The 16,838-nt window shown below is 41.0% G+C and overlaps 1 protein-coding gene across 1 annotated transcript; it reads left to right on the top strand.

The window, feature by feature from the left end:
• The first annotated feature begins 1,479 nt into the window (after positions 1 to 1,479).
• LOC108716282 (fucolectin) lies at positions 1,480 to 14,715 on the top strand. Its single transcript, XM_041563638.1, has 4 exons — positions 1,480 to 1,505; positions 1,817 to 1,889; positions 12,698 to 12,998; positions 13,856 to 14,715. The coding sequence occupies exons 2-4, from the start codon at positions 1,820 to 1,822 to the stop codon at positions 14,019 to 14,021; spliced, it is 537 nt and encodes a 178-aa protein (XP_041419572.1). The 5' UTR covers positions 1,480 to 1,505; positions 1,817 to 1,819; the 3' UTR covers positions 14,022 to 14,715.
• Positions 14,716 to 16,838: the final 2,123 nt, after the last annotated feature.

Raw genomic sequence — 16,838 nt, forward strand, 5'->3', positions numbered from 1 at the left:
TCAGTTATAAACGGTGAGTAGTGATGTCATTTCTGTCACATGACTCACCAAAATTTGTGTATTATAATAAATAAAGTACCCCCAGTTGTAAAATATAAGGATATTAGAAGTTACCTCGGAGTTCCATGACCTGTATAAAAACACTCGGCCTTCGGCCTCGTGTTTTTATATGGTCATGAAACTCCTCGGTAACTAATAATATCCTTATATTTTACAAGAGGGGGTACTTTATTCACTATATAATCAGAAAAGAGGCCGCTGGTTAGGACCCATTTAGGTGTCCATTATACTGAGGAGTTGCCTGCCAATACTAGGTGCGGGTGTATAAATTATCACATCCCTACAACTGCTTTTACTACTACAAAATTTCTAGCTACTTCTTTAGTTTAACTTTCCTTGTCCTTTAAACAATAAAGAATTGGGTGCCAGGAGGTTCTTGCAAATCAGACAGAACAAACTTTTATTTGTCAAAGACAAAAGATCCACAAGGTACTTACATCAATAAAGAGGCATTTGCAGAATAGATAAGCACACGTGTCAGACAGTATATCAGAGGCAGATGCAGGTACATTCCCTGAGGATGTAGTCAAGGCAGTGCAGCACCTCCAGGCAGAAATATTCACACATGGTCTGGATCTCACCCAGTGGAGGGGTCAGGGAGGAGAACGTAAACCCTATCCCTTCACTGTAGGCAAATCTTACAGGCTGGGAAGCTACTCCCTGCAACACCTCCTTGATGGAGCAAAAGCTGCTCTTTCTCTCTTCCCTCACTGTCTTACTCTCCTAGAGAGTCAATAACATTATATTCCTGACACTCACTAGCCGAGGTCCCTGCTCCCCAACTTCCACACTAGAGGTTCAGCTCCCTCTAGGGTAAACTGTTTTTACTGGGCCTTGTTGTACCCAGGCTCCCTGAAAACATCCAGATGGGTCAGACACCAGGAGCCAAAGAGGAAGATCCACCTCTTCTCTCTCAGTATACAAAAATGTGACAGGTGGCACAACACCTCTTGGCCAATAACTGGAATATGTAAATTACAATTACATGGGCATCTGCCCAGCAACTAGGGAGATCAGGAAGTGTAGGGATTTAAAGCCATAAGGGCACATTAACGTTATGGGTCCCTACAAAAGTTTCATATTTAAGTATTTAAATTTTCAATTTTGTGATAGTTCCCCTTTATTAGTACCCATAGCACTACAGGCAGTGAGGGAAAGGAATTATCAGTAAGAGGCTGATAAGCTCCTCCCACTCTGTGAGTATTGTGCTATTGACTGATATTAAATATTGATTTGGTTTCATTGGAATGTTTAAGAATATTTAATTGTTTCCTATCAATGGAGTGAGCAGATATTTGTAGGACATGAATATTATCATGAGCACCTGCCCTAGTGATTAGAACTTTCTAAGAGATTTCAGTGATGATAAATGTGTAAATTCTATAAAGTCAGGGCTCGGCTCACTCACAGTCAGTTGTGCATGAGGGCAAGTCTGAAACATACAGGTACTGTACATTTATTATTATCAGGGGAGTATAATTAAAGGGGAACTCCACCTAAAACAGTTTATTGCATAATGAAGGTAAATGTGCGCTGAATGATAGGTTTATGTGTGTCAGTGGCACTGCACATGCTCAGTGGGCTCATTACTGTAATATGACTACTGAACCCCATAAGTACAGTATATAAAATAAAGCATTTCTGTGTTACAGTCCAGCTGGCCAAGGATTTCTCTCTAGACTGTCGGCCGGTAATTTTGCTCACAAGGACATGTAGTTTAACCAATGGAAATAACTCCTTATTTGCTCTTTTGCAGGAAATGGGATTTCTCCTCACTGCCGCCCTCTTGTGTGTGGTGTCTGGCATTGCAGCTCAGCACAATGATCAAGGTGAGTTGCATGAAATAAAGAGGGTAAAAAGCACAATTTAAAAAGCACAGAGAAGATAACAGGAGATATGAGATCTTGGGAGAGAAGTAGAGAAGGTGGAGGCATCAGAGAGGGTTGTAGAGAACAGGAGGGGAGAGGAAAATAAGAGAAACATAAAGAGAAAATTAATTGAAGAATAGTGAGAATGATTTATATAAATTGGAAGAATGACCCCCTCCTCCCGTGACTCTCTGCCCCATTTAATACAAGTCAAGACCTTATTTGCCCTTGATGCTGCTGACTGGCATTACTTGCTACAGACAAGTTTATTATCTACAAGGACTCCAAGCTCCGTCTCCATTCTGGATTTGCCTAGTGCAGTCCCATTAAGGGTATAAGTGGATATTGTTACATCCCAGGTGCAGGACTTTACATTTATCAACATTGAATCTCATTTGCCACTTAGCTGCCCAGATTGCCAGTTAGTCAAGATCCTGTTGCAAGTGCCACATCCTGGATGGAATTAATTGGGCTGATAGTTTTGTCTCATCTGCAAACACTGATACATTACTTACAACACCCTCCCCTAAGTCATTAATGAACAAGTTAAATAAAAGTGGCCCCAATACTGAGCCCTGAGGGACCCCACTAAGAACCTTACTCCAAGTAGAGAATATCCCATTAACAACCACCCTCTGTACCCGATCCTGTAGTCAGTTTCCTATCCACGTGCAAACGACTTCATTAAGCCCAACAGACCTTAGTTTAGAAAGCAGTCGTTTGTGGGGCACAGTATCAAACGCTTTGGCAAAATCCAAATAGATCTACTGCCCCCCCCCACTGTCCAGAATCTTACTGACCTCATCATAAAATGCAATCAAATTAGTCTGACATGACCTATCCTTCATAAAGCCATGCTGATTGCTGCTCATAATGACATTCACTAGGACAACATTTTGAATGTGATCCCTTAACAAGCCTTCAAATAATTTGCCCACCACAGATGTCAAGCTTACTGGCCTATAATTGCCAGGCTGAGATCGTAATCCCTTTTTAAATATTGGAATAACATCAGCTTTTCTCCAATCCATAGGCACCATACCCGATGACAGTGAATCTGAGAAAATCAGAAATAATGGCTGGTCTAAAACTGAACTAAACTCTCTTAGAACCCGGGGGTGAATGCCGTCAGGCCCTGGAGCCTTGTTTACATTAATTTGTATTAAAGCTTTTTGAATCATATCCTGAGTCAGCCACTGACTAGATTGAGCTGAGCCATTAGTGCAGCTATAAAGTGAGCCTGGGAACTCACACTCCTCTATTGTATACACTGAAGAAAAGAACTGATTTATAGTGATGGGCGAATTTGCGCAAAATACGCGAAACAGCGAAAAATTCGCGAAACGGCGCCGGGCGTTTTTTTCCGCGAATTTTCGTGGGCGTTTGGTGAATTTATTCACCTGCCACGAATCGCGCAAATTCGCCGCGAATTCGCGCCTGGCGAATAAATTCGCCCATCACTACTGATTTAACACATTTGCCTTATCTGTATCTGTTACAACCATACTGGTACCATTATTTAATGGAGCAACACTCTCAACCTGCATCTTTTTACTATTAATATATTTAAAAAACTTCTTGGGGTTAGTCTTAACCTCCACCGCAATTAACTCTTCATTTCTTTTCTTAGCCTTCCGGATTGCTGATTTACAACATTTATTACAGTGTTTATATTCATTAAATGCAGCTTCTGTCCCTACAGATTTGTAGTTTTTAAATGCCTTTCTCTTCTTTCCCATTAACTTCCTTACTTCTGTATAGTGATGGGTGAATTTATTCGCCAGGCGCGAATTCGCGGCGAATTTGCGCGATTCGCCGCCAGTGAATAAATTCGCGAAATGCCCGCGAAAATTCACGTCAAAAAACGGGCGCCGGCGTCAAAAAAAGGGCGCCGGCGTCAAAAACGAGACGCCGGCGCAGTTTCGCAGATTTTTCGTCGTTTCGCGAGTTTCGCAAATTTTTCGGCGAAGCGAAACGGCGCAAATTCGCCCATCACTACTTCTGTATTAACCCTTTAAGTGCCAGCAGAATTTCACATTTTGGTTACGCGAAATGCCAGCCGTTTTTGAAACATTTTGTGCTCTCTCACTTTAGGGGCATTTTCTGAGGGGAAACCTATAGTTTACCTAGGAAAACTATACATTGTTTTTTTCGGTAGAAACTGAGCTTTCTAAATCTGCCTGAGTTTTCATGTATTTCCACCTGTGCAAAAAAATTTATAGTGCTAAATACCAAAAAAAAATGAAAAATTACCATTTTTCATCGTATATCAATTTATACCAGAAAAATATTTCATTTTAGGGATGAAAATCCAACTGATTTGGAAAGCCTTATGTCTCTCGAACGTGCCAATACCAGATATGTATAGTTTTAGGGAGATTTAGGATTTCTGTACAGCAAAAACTCCCGGCAGTATATTACCGAATTTTGAAAGCACTAAGGCAGAAAACGGCATGCTTTAGATTCCAAGGCAAAAAATCCTGAAACCGTAGGTTTACCCCAGAAAACCATACATTTTTGAAAAGTACACATTCTGCCGATTACAAAATGGGTAACTATCTCTCTCTACTCCCAACTACCAAACATAAAACCTTGTCTGAAAATAGCGGTTTTTCAAAAAAAAATTCAAAATTCTGAAAAATCATTTCAAAGGTTTTATTTTGCTGCTCCGCATATCCCAAACTATATTAGGTACCAAGAAAAAGCACCTGAAATATGATTGCCAGGGGTCCACTGAACAGTTTGATACCCATTATGCATAGGTTTACCAAAGTATCTGGCATTTAGAGACCCCAATATGAAGTTAGCACATCCAAATTGATCAGGACTTTACTTCAGCTACTGAGAAATCAACACATTGACTGCATTTTTTGTGGGGTAAAAACACAGAAATATATGTTTACCCCCCAAACCCATATATTTTTGGAAAGTACACATTCTACTGAATCTAAAATGGGTACCCATGCCTTTCTGCTCCAAACTACTGAGTCGCAAGGCTTTCCCAAAGTTGTCGGTTTTGGTGAAATATCTGAAAATTGCCTCAAAGCTTCAACTTCCCAGCACCATATCACCCATGTGTCATTACGTACTAAGAAAAAGCACCCTAAATATGATTGCCAGGGTTCCTCTGAACATTTTGATGGCCATTGTTCATAAGTTTACCAAAGTATCTGGCATTTAGAGGCCCCAAAATGAAGTTAGCGCATACAAACAGTCCCGTGGGTAACTTCATCTAATGAAAAATCAACACATTGACTGCATTTTTGTGGGGTAAAAACACAGAAATATATGTTTACCCCCCAAACCCATATATTTTTGGAAAGTACACATTCTACTGAATCTAAAATGGGTACCCATGCCTTTCTGCTCCAAACTACTGAGTCGCAAGGCTTTCCCAAAGTTGCCGGTTTTGGTGAAATATCTGAAAATTGCCTCAAAGCTTCAACTTCCCAGCACCATATCACCCATGTGTCATTACGTACTAAGAAAAAGCACCCTAAATATGATTGCCAGGGTTCCTCTGAACATTTTGGTGGCCATTGTTCATAAGTTTACCAAAGTATCTGGCATTTAGAGGCCCCAAAATGAAGTTAGCGCATACAAACAGTCCCGTGGGTAACTTCATCTAATGAAAAATCAACACATTGACTGCATTTTTGTGGGGTAAAAACACAGAAATATATGTTTACCCCCCAAACCCATATATTTTTGGAAAGTACACATTCTACTGAATCTAAAATGGGTACCCATGCCTTTCTGCTCCAAACTACTGAGTCGCAAGGCTTTCCCAAAGTTGCCGGTTTTGGTGAAATATCTGAAAATTGCCTCAAAGCTTCAACTTCCCAGCACCATATCACCCATGTGTCATTACGTACTAAGAAAAAGCACCCTAAATATGATTGCCAGGGTTCCTCTGAACATTTTGGTGGCCATTGTTCATAAGTTTACCAAAGTATCTGGCATTTAGAGGCCCCAAAATGAAGTTAGCGCATACAAACAGTCCCGTGGGTAACTTCATCTAATGAAAAATCAACACATTGACTGCATTTTTGTGGGGTAAAAACACAGAAATATATGTTTACCCCCCAAACCCATATATTTTTGGAAAGTACACATTCTACTGAATCTAAAATGGGTACCCATGCCTTTCTGCTCCAAACTACTGAGTCGCAAGGCTTTCCCAAAGTTGTCGGTTTTGGTGAAATATCTGAAAATTGCCTCAAAGCTTCAACTTCCCAGTACCATATCACCCATGTGTCATTACGTACTAAGAAAAAGCACCCTAAATATGATTGCCAGGGTTCCTCTGAACATTTTGGTGGCCATTGTTCATAAGTTTACCAAAGTATCTGGCATTTAGAGGCCCCAAAATGAAGTTAGCGCATACAAACAGTCCCGTGGGTAACTTCAGCTAATGAAAAATCAACACATTGACTGCATTTTTGTGGGGTAAAAACACAGAAATATATGTTTACCCCCCAAACCCATACATTTTTGGAAAGTACACATTCTACAGAATCTAAAATGGGTACCCATGCCTTTCTGCTCTAAACTACTGAGTCGCAAGGCTTTCCCACATTTGTCGGTTTTGGTGAAATATCTGAAAATTGCCTCAAAGCTTCAACTTCTCAGCACCATATCACCCATGTATCGTTATGCACCAAGAAAAAGCACCCTAAATATGATTGCCAGGGTTCCTCCGAACAGTTTGGTGGCCATTGTTCATAGGTTTACCAAAGTATCTGGCATTTAGAGGCCCCAAAATGAAGTTAGCGCATACAAATAGTTCTGTGGGTAACTTCAGCTAATGAAAGATCAACACATTGACTGCATTTTTGTGGGGTAAAAACACAGAAATATATGTTTACCCCCCAAACCCATACATTTTTGGAAAGTACACATTCTACTGAATCTAAAATGGGTACCCATGCCTTTCTGCTCCAAACTACTGAGTCGCAAGGCTTTCCCAAAGTTGCCGGTTTTGGTGAAATATCTGAAAATTGCCTCAAAGCTTCAACTTCCCAGCACCATATCACCCATGTGTCATTACGTACTAAGAAAAAGCACCCTAAATATGATTGCCAGGGTTCCTCTGAACATTTTGGTGGCCATTGTTCATAAGTTTACCAAAGTATCTGGCATTTAGAGGCCCCAAAATGAAGTTAGCGCATACAAACAGTCCCGTGGGTAACTTCAGCTAATGAAAAATCAACACATTGACTGCATTTTTGCGGGGTAAAAACACAGAAATATATGTTTACCCCCCAAACCCATATATTTTTGGAAAGTACACATTCTACGGAATCTAAAATGGGTACCCATGCCTTTCTGCTCCAAACTACTGAGTCGCAAGGCTTTGCCAAATTTGGCGGTTTTGGTGAAATATCTGGAAATTGCCTCAAAGCTTCAACTTTCCAGCATCGTATTGTCCATGTATCATTACCAGCATAAAGCATCCTAAATATAAACATAGGGGTCTACTAAACAGTTTGATGCCCAATATGCATAGATATACCAAACTATGTGGCGCACAGAGACCCCCAAATGACAATATGTATAGACATTTTCACGGCTGACGCGCTGGCTGCTGCAATATAACCACTCGGTGTGTGTATTATGCAACATTAGACCACCTAACAGTACAGAGACCCCAGAAAACCATATATTTTCAGAAAGTACAGATTCTGACGAATCCAATATGGGTAAATAAGTGTTTCTACTGCAAACTGCCAAACTGAAAAGCAATGCTGAACATAACGGTTTTTATCAAATTTCTGAAAATCGTCACAAAGCTTGAATTTTACCCCATTATATGCCCCACATTTCGTAACTTATCAGCATAAAACATCCTAAATATGAACGCCAGGGGTCTACTAAACACTTTGATGCCCAATATGCATAGATATACCAAACTATGTGGCGCACAGAGACCACCAAATGACAATAGTGTATATACATTTTCACGGCTGACGCGCTGGCTGCTGCAATATGAGCACCTGGTGTGTGTATTATGCTACATTAGACCCCCCTAAAAGTACAGAGACCCCAGAAAACCATATATTTTCAGAAAGTACACATTCTGACGAATCCAATATGGGTAAATAAGTGTTTCTACTGCAAACTGCCAGACTGCAAATCAATGCTGAACGTAACCGTTTTTATCAAATTTCTGAAAATCGTCACAAAGCTTGAATTTTACCCCATTATATGCCCCACATTTCGTAACTTATCAGCATAAAACATCCTAAATATGAACGCCAGGGGTCTACTAAACACTTTGATGCCCAATATGCATAGATATACCAAACTATGTGGCGCACAGAGACCACCAAATGACAATAGTGTATATACATTTTCACGGCTGACGCGCTGGCTGCTGCAATATGAGCACCTGGTGTGTGTATTATGCTACATTAGACCCCCCTAAAAGTACAGAGACCCCAGAAAACCATATATTTTCAGAAAGTACACATTCTGACGAATCCAATATGGGTAAATAAGTGTTTCTACTGCAAACTGCCAGACTGCAAATCAATGCTGAACGTAACCGTTTTTATCAAATTTCTGAAAATCGTCACAAAGCTTGAATTTTACCCCATTATATGCCCCACATTTCGTAACTTATCAGCATAAAACATCCTAAATATGAACGCCAGGGGTCTACTGAACACTTTGATGCCCAATATGCATAGATATACCAAACTATGTGGCGCACAGAGACCCCCAAATGACAATAGTGTATATACATTTTCACGGCTGACGCGCTGGCTGCTGCAATATAAGCACCTGGTGTGTGTATTATGTGACATTAGACCCCCCTAACAGTACAGAGACCCCAGAAAACCATATATTTTCAGAAAGTACACATTCTGACGAATCCAATATGGGTAAATGTGTGTTTCTACTGCAAACTGCCAAACTGCAAAGCAATGCTGAACATAACGGTTTTTATCAAATTTTTGAAAATCGTCAGAAAGATTGAATTTTACCCCATTATATGCCCCACATTTCGTAACGTTTCAGCATAAAACATCCTAAATATGAACGCCAGAGGTCTACTGAACACTTTGATGCTCAATATGCATAGATATACCAAACTATGCGGCGCACAGAGACCACCAAATGACAATAGTGTATATACATTTTCACGGCTGACGCGCTGGCTGCTGCAATATAAGCACCTGGTGTGTGTAATATGCGACATTAGACCACCTAACAGTACAGAGACCCCAGAAAACCATATATTTTCAGAAAGTACACATTCTGACGAATCCAATATGGGTAAATATGTGTTTCTACTGCAAACTGCCAAACTGCAAAGCAATGCTGAACATAACGGTTTTTATCAAATTTCTGAAAATTGTCAGAAAGATTGAATTTTACCCCATTATATGCCCCACATTTCGTAACGTATCAGCATAAAACATCCTAAATATGAACGCCAGAGGTCTACTGAACACTTTGATGCCCAATATGCATAGATATACCAAACTATGTGGCGCACAGAGACCCCCAAATGACAATAGTGTATATACATTTTCACAGCTGACGCGCTGGCTGCTGCAATATGAGCACCTGGTGTGTGTATTATGCGACATTAGACCCCCCTAACAGTACAGAGACCCCAGAAAACCATATATTTTCAGAAAGTACACATTCTGACGAATCCAATATGGGTAAATAAGTGTTTCTACTGCAAACTGCCAAACTGCAAAGCAATGCTGAACATAACGGTTTTTATCAAATTTCTGAAAATTGTCAGAAAGCTTGAATTTTACCCCATTATATGCCCCACATTTCGTAACGTATCAGCATAAAACATCCTAAATATGAACGCCAGAGGTCTACTGAACACTTTGATGCCCAAAATGCATAGATATACCAAACTATGTGGCGCACAGAGACCCCCAAATGGATATATAGTAGATAAAATTTACAAGGCAAAACAAAATAAGGCAGTAAAGGGTGAAATGCAAAAAAATCCAATAAAACCACAAAAATCAATGTTTTTTTTCCAGACTAGTGTTATCGGCTGTCAGAATCACAGTTTGAATATTTTAGATGGGCCAAACAGGTTATACGGCTAGAAAAAAGTGAACACAATATATGCAGAGCTGAAAATGCAATAAAATGGCTAAAAATTCAATAAAATGGCTAAAAATGCACCAAAATACCCAAAATTGCAATATAATCACCGAAATAACATACAAAAGTTATTGCACAGTACGGTTAGCGAATACGCTATGCGTAATGGCAATAAAACATTTTTTTCAGCCAAAAAAAGAAACGATGCGATAAGAAAAAAAAAAAAAAAGCCACAATGCCATGTATGTGCGTGTGCGTGTGTACAAATGGTAAATTACATGTTATGTGCGCGTGTGTGCGTGTGCACATGTGTGTAAGTGCAGTGAGAGTAAGTGACCCCCCCAATCCCCAAAAATGTATGTGTAAGTGTGTGTAAGTGTGAATCTAAGTGTGTATTACTGTAATAAGTGTGTGTTGGTGTGTTTGTGTGTGTAATTGTTGCACTAACCTGAAAAAATCGCTGGAGACTGTTGCAGGCGATCAGGAAGAGCCCCTGGAAGACATCTGCCTCGTGGTTCCTGTCTGTGTGCTGTGGGGGCGGAGATCGACGATCCGGTGCAGGCTGCAGCAGCAGGACACGTAAGTAACACGTGCCTGCTGCTGTTTTTGGGCCCCTGGGCGATCGCGCCCCAGGGGCCACTCGATCCCCTGCTCTGCTCGTTGCCTAGGGGCAGGGGATCGAGCAGGAACGGAGCGAGCGGCTCTAACAGCCGCTCCTCCGCTCCTGAAACAGGAAATGCTGCAGAACGTAGAATCTACGTTCTGTGGCATTTCAAGTACCTTTGCCACAGAACGTAGATTCTACGATCTGTGGCATTTAAAAGGTTAAGCCACACAGGATGATTCTTAGAGCTTCTACGTTTAGTCCTTAATGGAATAAATTGAGAACAGTAATGATTTAATAACATTATAAAGGACAACTATTTCTGTTCTGTTCTTAATGCCCCAATCAATACTCTGTAGGGCAGCCCTCAAGGCACTAAAATTAGCTTTTCCAAAATTCATGGTTTTTGTTGCCCCAGTATATATTAGTTTTTTGCACCAGACATTAAATGATATAACATTATGGTCACTATTACCCAGGGGTTCAATGACTTGCACCTTTGCTATAAGTTCTGGCTCATTAGAGATCACTAGATCCAGAATAGAATTTTTTCTGGTTGGCTCCTCAACAACCTGTGCCATAAAATTGTCATGTAACAGTTTATAAACTTGTTCCCATTAACTGATCTGGCAGTACTGTTGCTCCAGTCAATATCTGGGTAATTAAAATCCCCCATTATCATTACTTTACCCAAACTAGCAGCCTTTTCTATTTGCATCAGGAGCTTCACCTCCTCCTTGTCACTTACATTAGGGGGTCTATAGCGACTCCTACAATTAATTTGCTGGATTCTTTACAATTGGTGAAGAACTCCACCCATAAGACTTCTGCCCCCTCATTTTCTAACATAAGCTCCTCCTTTATATTAGATTTAAACCCTGCCTAACATACAGACATACCCCTCCTCCTTTTCTATTGCCTCTGTCCCTCCGAAAAAAAGTATAGCCACTGATATTTACTGCCCAGTCATGTGACTCATTCAGCCATGTTTCAGCCAATCACATCATATTTTCCCTACAGCACCTCCAGTTCTCCCATTTTACCAGTCAGACTCGTTGCATTTGTAAACATACATTTAATACTGGTCCCATATTGAACAAACGACATGTGCTCCTCCCTATCCTTAACATTATCCCCAGCCAAATCTCCTCCCCCATTTTCCCTTTCTTTGCCCACTATCTCATCTAACATGTCTTCCACTGAATCTTTTACTGAACCCCCCCCCCACACCTAGTTTAAAATCTCCTCCAACCCTCTAGTCATCTTCTCTCCCAAAACAGCTGCCCCATCATCATTGAGGTGCCCCCATCCCTAGCAAAGAGCCTGTAGCCAACTGAGAAATCAGCCCAGTTCTTCCCTCTCTTTGCATCTTGCACTAGATATTTTATCAAAGTCTAATGTGATCTGCCCCTTTAAGCAGCCAGAGAAGCAGAGTATGCAACAATGCAGATAACATCAATGCAACTAGAATGTGCAGTACTAGCAGTGAGTAATTAGCTGCCTCTCTATAGACCACAGCACAGTCTTCCCTTATCCCTAGTGCCTATACTGGTGGGGTAAATACATCCCTATCTCCTGTCCCATGTGCACGGCCCTACACTGCCCCTCACTTCTGGAGGCTTCTGGTTGAGACAATGTCAGTATCATGAATGTGTAACAGGTGCGCCCCCTGCTGTTCCCTTGTGGCAGTGGCAAACGATGAGCAACAGAACTGAGCAGAGAAGCGTCAGGAGACCTTCCATTAATAACTGAGAGTTGGCATCTGAGGGTGGGTAAGTGTCCTCTGCAGGTTGTACTAACCAGTATAATAATGGGTAAATTCTTTGCATAGTTACGTACTGAATCCTTAGTCCCCACTCATAGGGGCCCCAGTGCTGCTTAATGTATTTTTTCAGCCACTCCTTGATTTTTAAGGTTCTTCTGACAATAATATCAGTCGTTATCATTATTATTATACCATAAGTAGGCACATGTGGGGGTTAAACACATCATGTAATGTCCATTAAATGTTTCATTATATTAATGACCAACAATAGAGTTCCAATGGCTCATTCTCCATATTATTATCTTTCCTCTGTAGTTGGGAATCTTGCCCTTCATGGCCGTGCGACTCAGTCCTCTACCTACTACAATTACAACATTGGGTATTTAGCCCTCGCTGCCAATTCTAATGATGGAAACTTGGATTCTAACTATTACCATGGCTCCTGTTCCATCACCGGAAACGACGAGTCCCCCTGGTGGCGAGTGGATTTACTGCAGTCCTATAAGATTTCCCAGGTGGTGGTGACCAACAGGGGCGACTGCTGTGGAGAAACTATTAATGGGGCCCTTATTCTCATTGGTGACTCATTAGTAAATAACGGCAATAACAACCCGAGGTATATGTTTGTTTTATAATTTTTATATGTTCTTATTTTTATAAAGTGATTTTCTATATCTTGTGTAATACCTGCAGGACTCTATTCCTCTTCCTTCCATAGGCCGGCGTATCTGAACAAAGTATTACCTGAGTAAAGCTGCCCATATACTTACAGTGTAGTCACTTACAGAAATGGTTTTTATTCCTTTTGATCCTTTCATGATGAGGCCTCCCGTTTGTTCACAGATATTTGGAGATATTGATGTAATAAGTCACCCAGACTCTACTATAGTTCCAGGGGTACCCAGGGTACAAATAAGCACTCACCCCAAATCTCCCCCTAACTGACCTTGAGACTGGGCCCCCTTAGCTCATAACAAGGTTACAGATATATAGAAACATTGGGGTGTCACTCTGCTATAGTTCCAGGGGTACCCAGGGCACAAATAAGCACTCACCCAAAATCTCCCCCTAACTGACCTTCAGGCTGGCCCCCCTTAGCTCATAACAAGGTTACAGATATATAGAAACATTGGGGTAACAGTCACCCTGCTATAGTTCCAGGGGTACCCAGGGTACAAATAAACACTCACCCCAAATCTCCCCCTAACTGGCCTTCAGGCTGGCCCCCCTTAGCTCATAACAAGGTTACAAATATATAGAAACATTGGGGTGTCACCCTGCTATAGTTCCAGGGGTACCCAGGGTACAAATAAGCCCTTACCCCAAATCTCCCCCTAACTGACCTTCAGACTGGGCCCCCTTAGCTCATAAAAAGGTTACAGATATATAGAAACATTGGGGTAACAGTCACCCTATGAGATTGTTATATTACTATGGAAACCTAAATCTGACATATATTCTGTCCTTTTCCAGCTGTGCAGAGATCACTTACTTGGGGAATGGTGCGACTCAGGTGTTCAAGTGCAACGGGATGATCGGGCACTTTGTCAACATTGTGATACCTGGGAAACAGACGTATCTCCAGTTGTGTGAAGTTCAAGTGTATGGGGAACCAGTCTCTGCTAAAAAGTGCCCTTAGTAGGGATCAATGAATGGGATAATAAATGTCCTATGGCAATGTTTCTTTTTAAACCCTGGCAGCGTCCCACCCTCACCTACATCAAGTTGCATAGAAACACTCAATCAATATCAGATAATAATAATAAGAGCCATCTCTTGGTGGAATGGAAATCCCTAATGATTCTGAATGTGGTGTTTTAGAGTAAGTGTTAGTGAAGTAGGGTTAAAGTTAGGGTTAGTGAATTAGGGTTAAGGTTAGGGTTAGGGTAAGGGTTATAAGGATCATGGATCATACTAAAAATAGTAAATAGTGATGGGCGAATTTGGGGTGTTTCGCTTCGTTGATAAATTTGCTGCAAAATTCTCCAAACGGCAAAAAATTTGGCACCGGCATCTCGTTTTTGTTGCCGGCGTCCGTTTTTGTATTTTCGCCCATAACTAATAATAAATGTGGTTGCCCAGTAGTGTCACACTGTATCAGCCATACATACATAGTTGCTGGTATATGTGGGCTCTGTGTTTCGCTATATGTACTAAAGCTGCTTTATATGTGATTCTATGAGCTATATAGCTCTTATAGTGACTGATGATGACATTTGGCTGTTATGAATTATAATAGAAATACAGTGTAATGTCAGGACTGGAGGAGACAGAGCCCAATCTTGTAATAAATCCTTTTTGAGAACCTCAGAAACGTTTTTTGTGTTTTTTTTCTGTTATTGGTATTTCCATTATGTAGGATTCAGGTTCACCAGCAGCTGCGCAATGAGCCAATGGGTCACCCTGTTATAATTCATTTTTATTCCCTGCAGCCAAGGGGCAGGAGAGGATCTATATGTAGGGCAAGTCAAGTGGGTCCCATTCCAAAGCAGAAGAAATTCATAATGATGTCACAAGATACAGACAAGTGCTAAAATCAGTAAATCACAGGCTTTGTTAATAACTCTGGATTGGAATGTTAATTCAAAATTCAGTCACTTCTCAAAGTTCCATACAAGTGCTCTTATGAGATGCCAAATGCAAGACTTTGCCTTGTACAATGCCAGCTTTACCCCTGTAGCAGAACTGTACCTCTCCTGATGTCCTTATGTACCTGCAATGCTACAGCCAGACACAATCTGGATTCTCTAACATTACCAGAAAAGCCCACCAGATGGCTCTGTTTGCAACTCAGACTCAGAATGTATTAATTGCTAGCCTTGTGTATGTCAGTAATCAACACATTTACTTTTTCTTTGAAACCCTGTGTCTTCCATTAAGGAGACAGCATTTGGATGAATTATAACTGATGACTGAAGTTCATGATTTTGGCTATGGATCTTCTTTTCTGCCAATACCCTTCCAGTGGTGGATAATACAATGAGGAGCTAATCTAGGTTACTATTAACACACTAGCATGGGTCACCTCCTTGTCCTCTGCAGGTTCATTATCTATGGTTCTCTTGTTTTACTGTTGGTGTTCTCCTGCCCCCAACATTCCGCTCCTATCAGAGCCCCATACCAGCCTAAAAGAGATAGACAGGTTGAGGTTGAAGAAAGTAACCTCTGCCCACCTACACTCTCCACATGAACAAACCAGAAACATCCCTCTCAGAAGTGCCCAATGCCTCACATTAGTTGGCCATGCCAAAGGTGCCAAGATGTTCTGTTGATGAGTCTTTTCTTGAACTGAAAAGCATTGAAGAAGCACAAGGTGAGGAAAGTCCCCATTTGAAAGCTGGAAAAGTAAAAAAAAAAATCAAAAACTATAACAAATAAAAAATAAAGCTCAATTGAAAAGTAGCTTAAAATTGTCGATTCTATAATATATGAAGTGTTAACTTAAAAGTGAACCCCCTCCCCCCTTGGTGCCGGCAGTCGTATCCAACTGAAAAGCATTGAAGAAGCACAAGGTGAGGAAAGTCTGGATGTAAGTAACTAATGTCAACCTTTTCATGGCTCTACTAGAACAGGATTTCCCCTCCTCCTGTACCCCAAACCCCTGCTATATACTTCCAATCCATCAATGACCTCCTTATCATCTGGGCAGACACTGAACAAAAAATCCAATTCCATGACCAATTCAGTAGCTCTCACCCTAACTTTAAATTATCCTACTCCACAACTTACGTTCCCTTTTTGGACACAGAACTGAGCAGAGAAGCGTCTGGAGACCTTCTGTTAATAACTGAGAGTTGACAGTTCTTTCCATAGTTATTTACTGAGCCCCCCTACGTACTGAATCCTTCAGCACTCCTTGATTTTTAAGGTTTTTCTGACTATAATATCAGTCATTATTATTATTATACCATGAGTAGGTGCATGAGGCGGTTAAACACATCATGATACATCATGCCCCTTTAATGTTTCATTAGATTAATGACCAACAGTAGCATTTCAATGGCTCCATCTCCATATTATTATCTTTCCTCTGTAGTTGGGAATCTTGCCATTGGTGGCCGTGCGACTCAGTCCTCTACCTTCTATGATTTTTAAATTGGGTATTTAGCCCTCGCCATCAACTCTAACGATGGAAACTTGGATAATAACTATTACCATGGCTCCTGCTCTCTCACCACAGCTGAACAGTCCCCCTGGTGGCGAGTGGATTTACTGCAGTCCTATAAGATTTCCCAGGTGGTGGTGACAACAGGGGCGACTGCTGCTCAGACAAACTTAATGGGGCCCTGATTCTCGTTGGCGACTCATTAAAAAATAACGGCAATAACACCCCAATGTTTATGTTTGTTTTTGAACATATGTTCTGGTTTTTTTAAAGTGATTTTCAATATTTTGCGTAATACCTGCAGGACTGTATTCCTCTTCCTTCCTGCAGCCAAGGGGCAGGAGAGGATCT

This window comes from Xenopus laevis, chromosome 5L, assembly GCF_017654675.1.
Source record: "Xenopus laevis strain J_2021 chromosome 5L, Xenopus_laevis_v10.1, whole genome shotgun sequence".
Classification (NCBI taxonomy): Eukaryota; Metazoa; Chordata; class Amphibia; order Anura; family Pipidae; genus Xenopus; species Xenopus laevis.

Coding starts and splice junctions, on each gene's coding strand:
- LOC108716282 (XM_041563638.1), top strand. CDS start 1,820: ATGGGATTTCTCCTCACTGCCGCCCTCTTGTGTGTGGTGTCTGGCATT. Junction 1,890..12,697: donor AGCTCAGCACAATGATCAAG/GTGAGTTGCATG, acceptor TTTCCTCTGTAG/TTGGGAATCTTGCCCTTCAT. Junction 12,999..13,855: donor AACGGCAATAACAACCCGAG/GTATATGTTTGT, acceptor GTCCTTTTCCAG/CTGTGCAGAGATCACTTACT.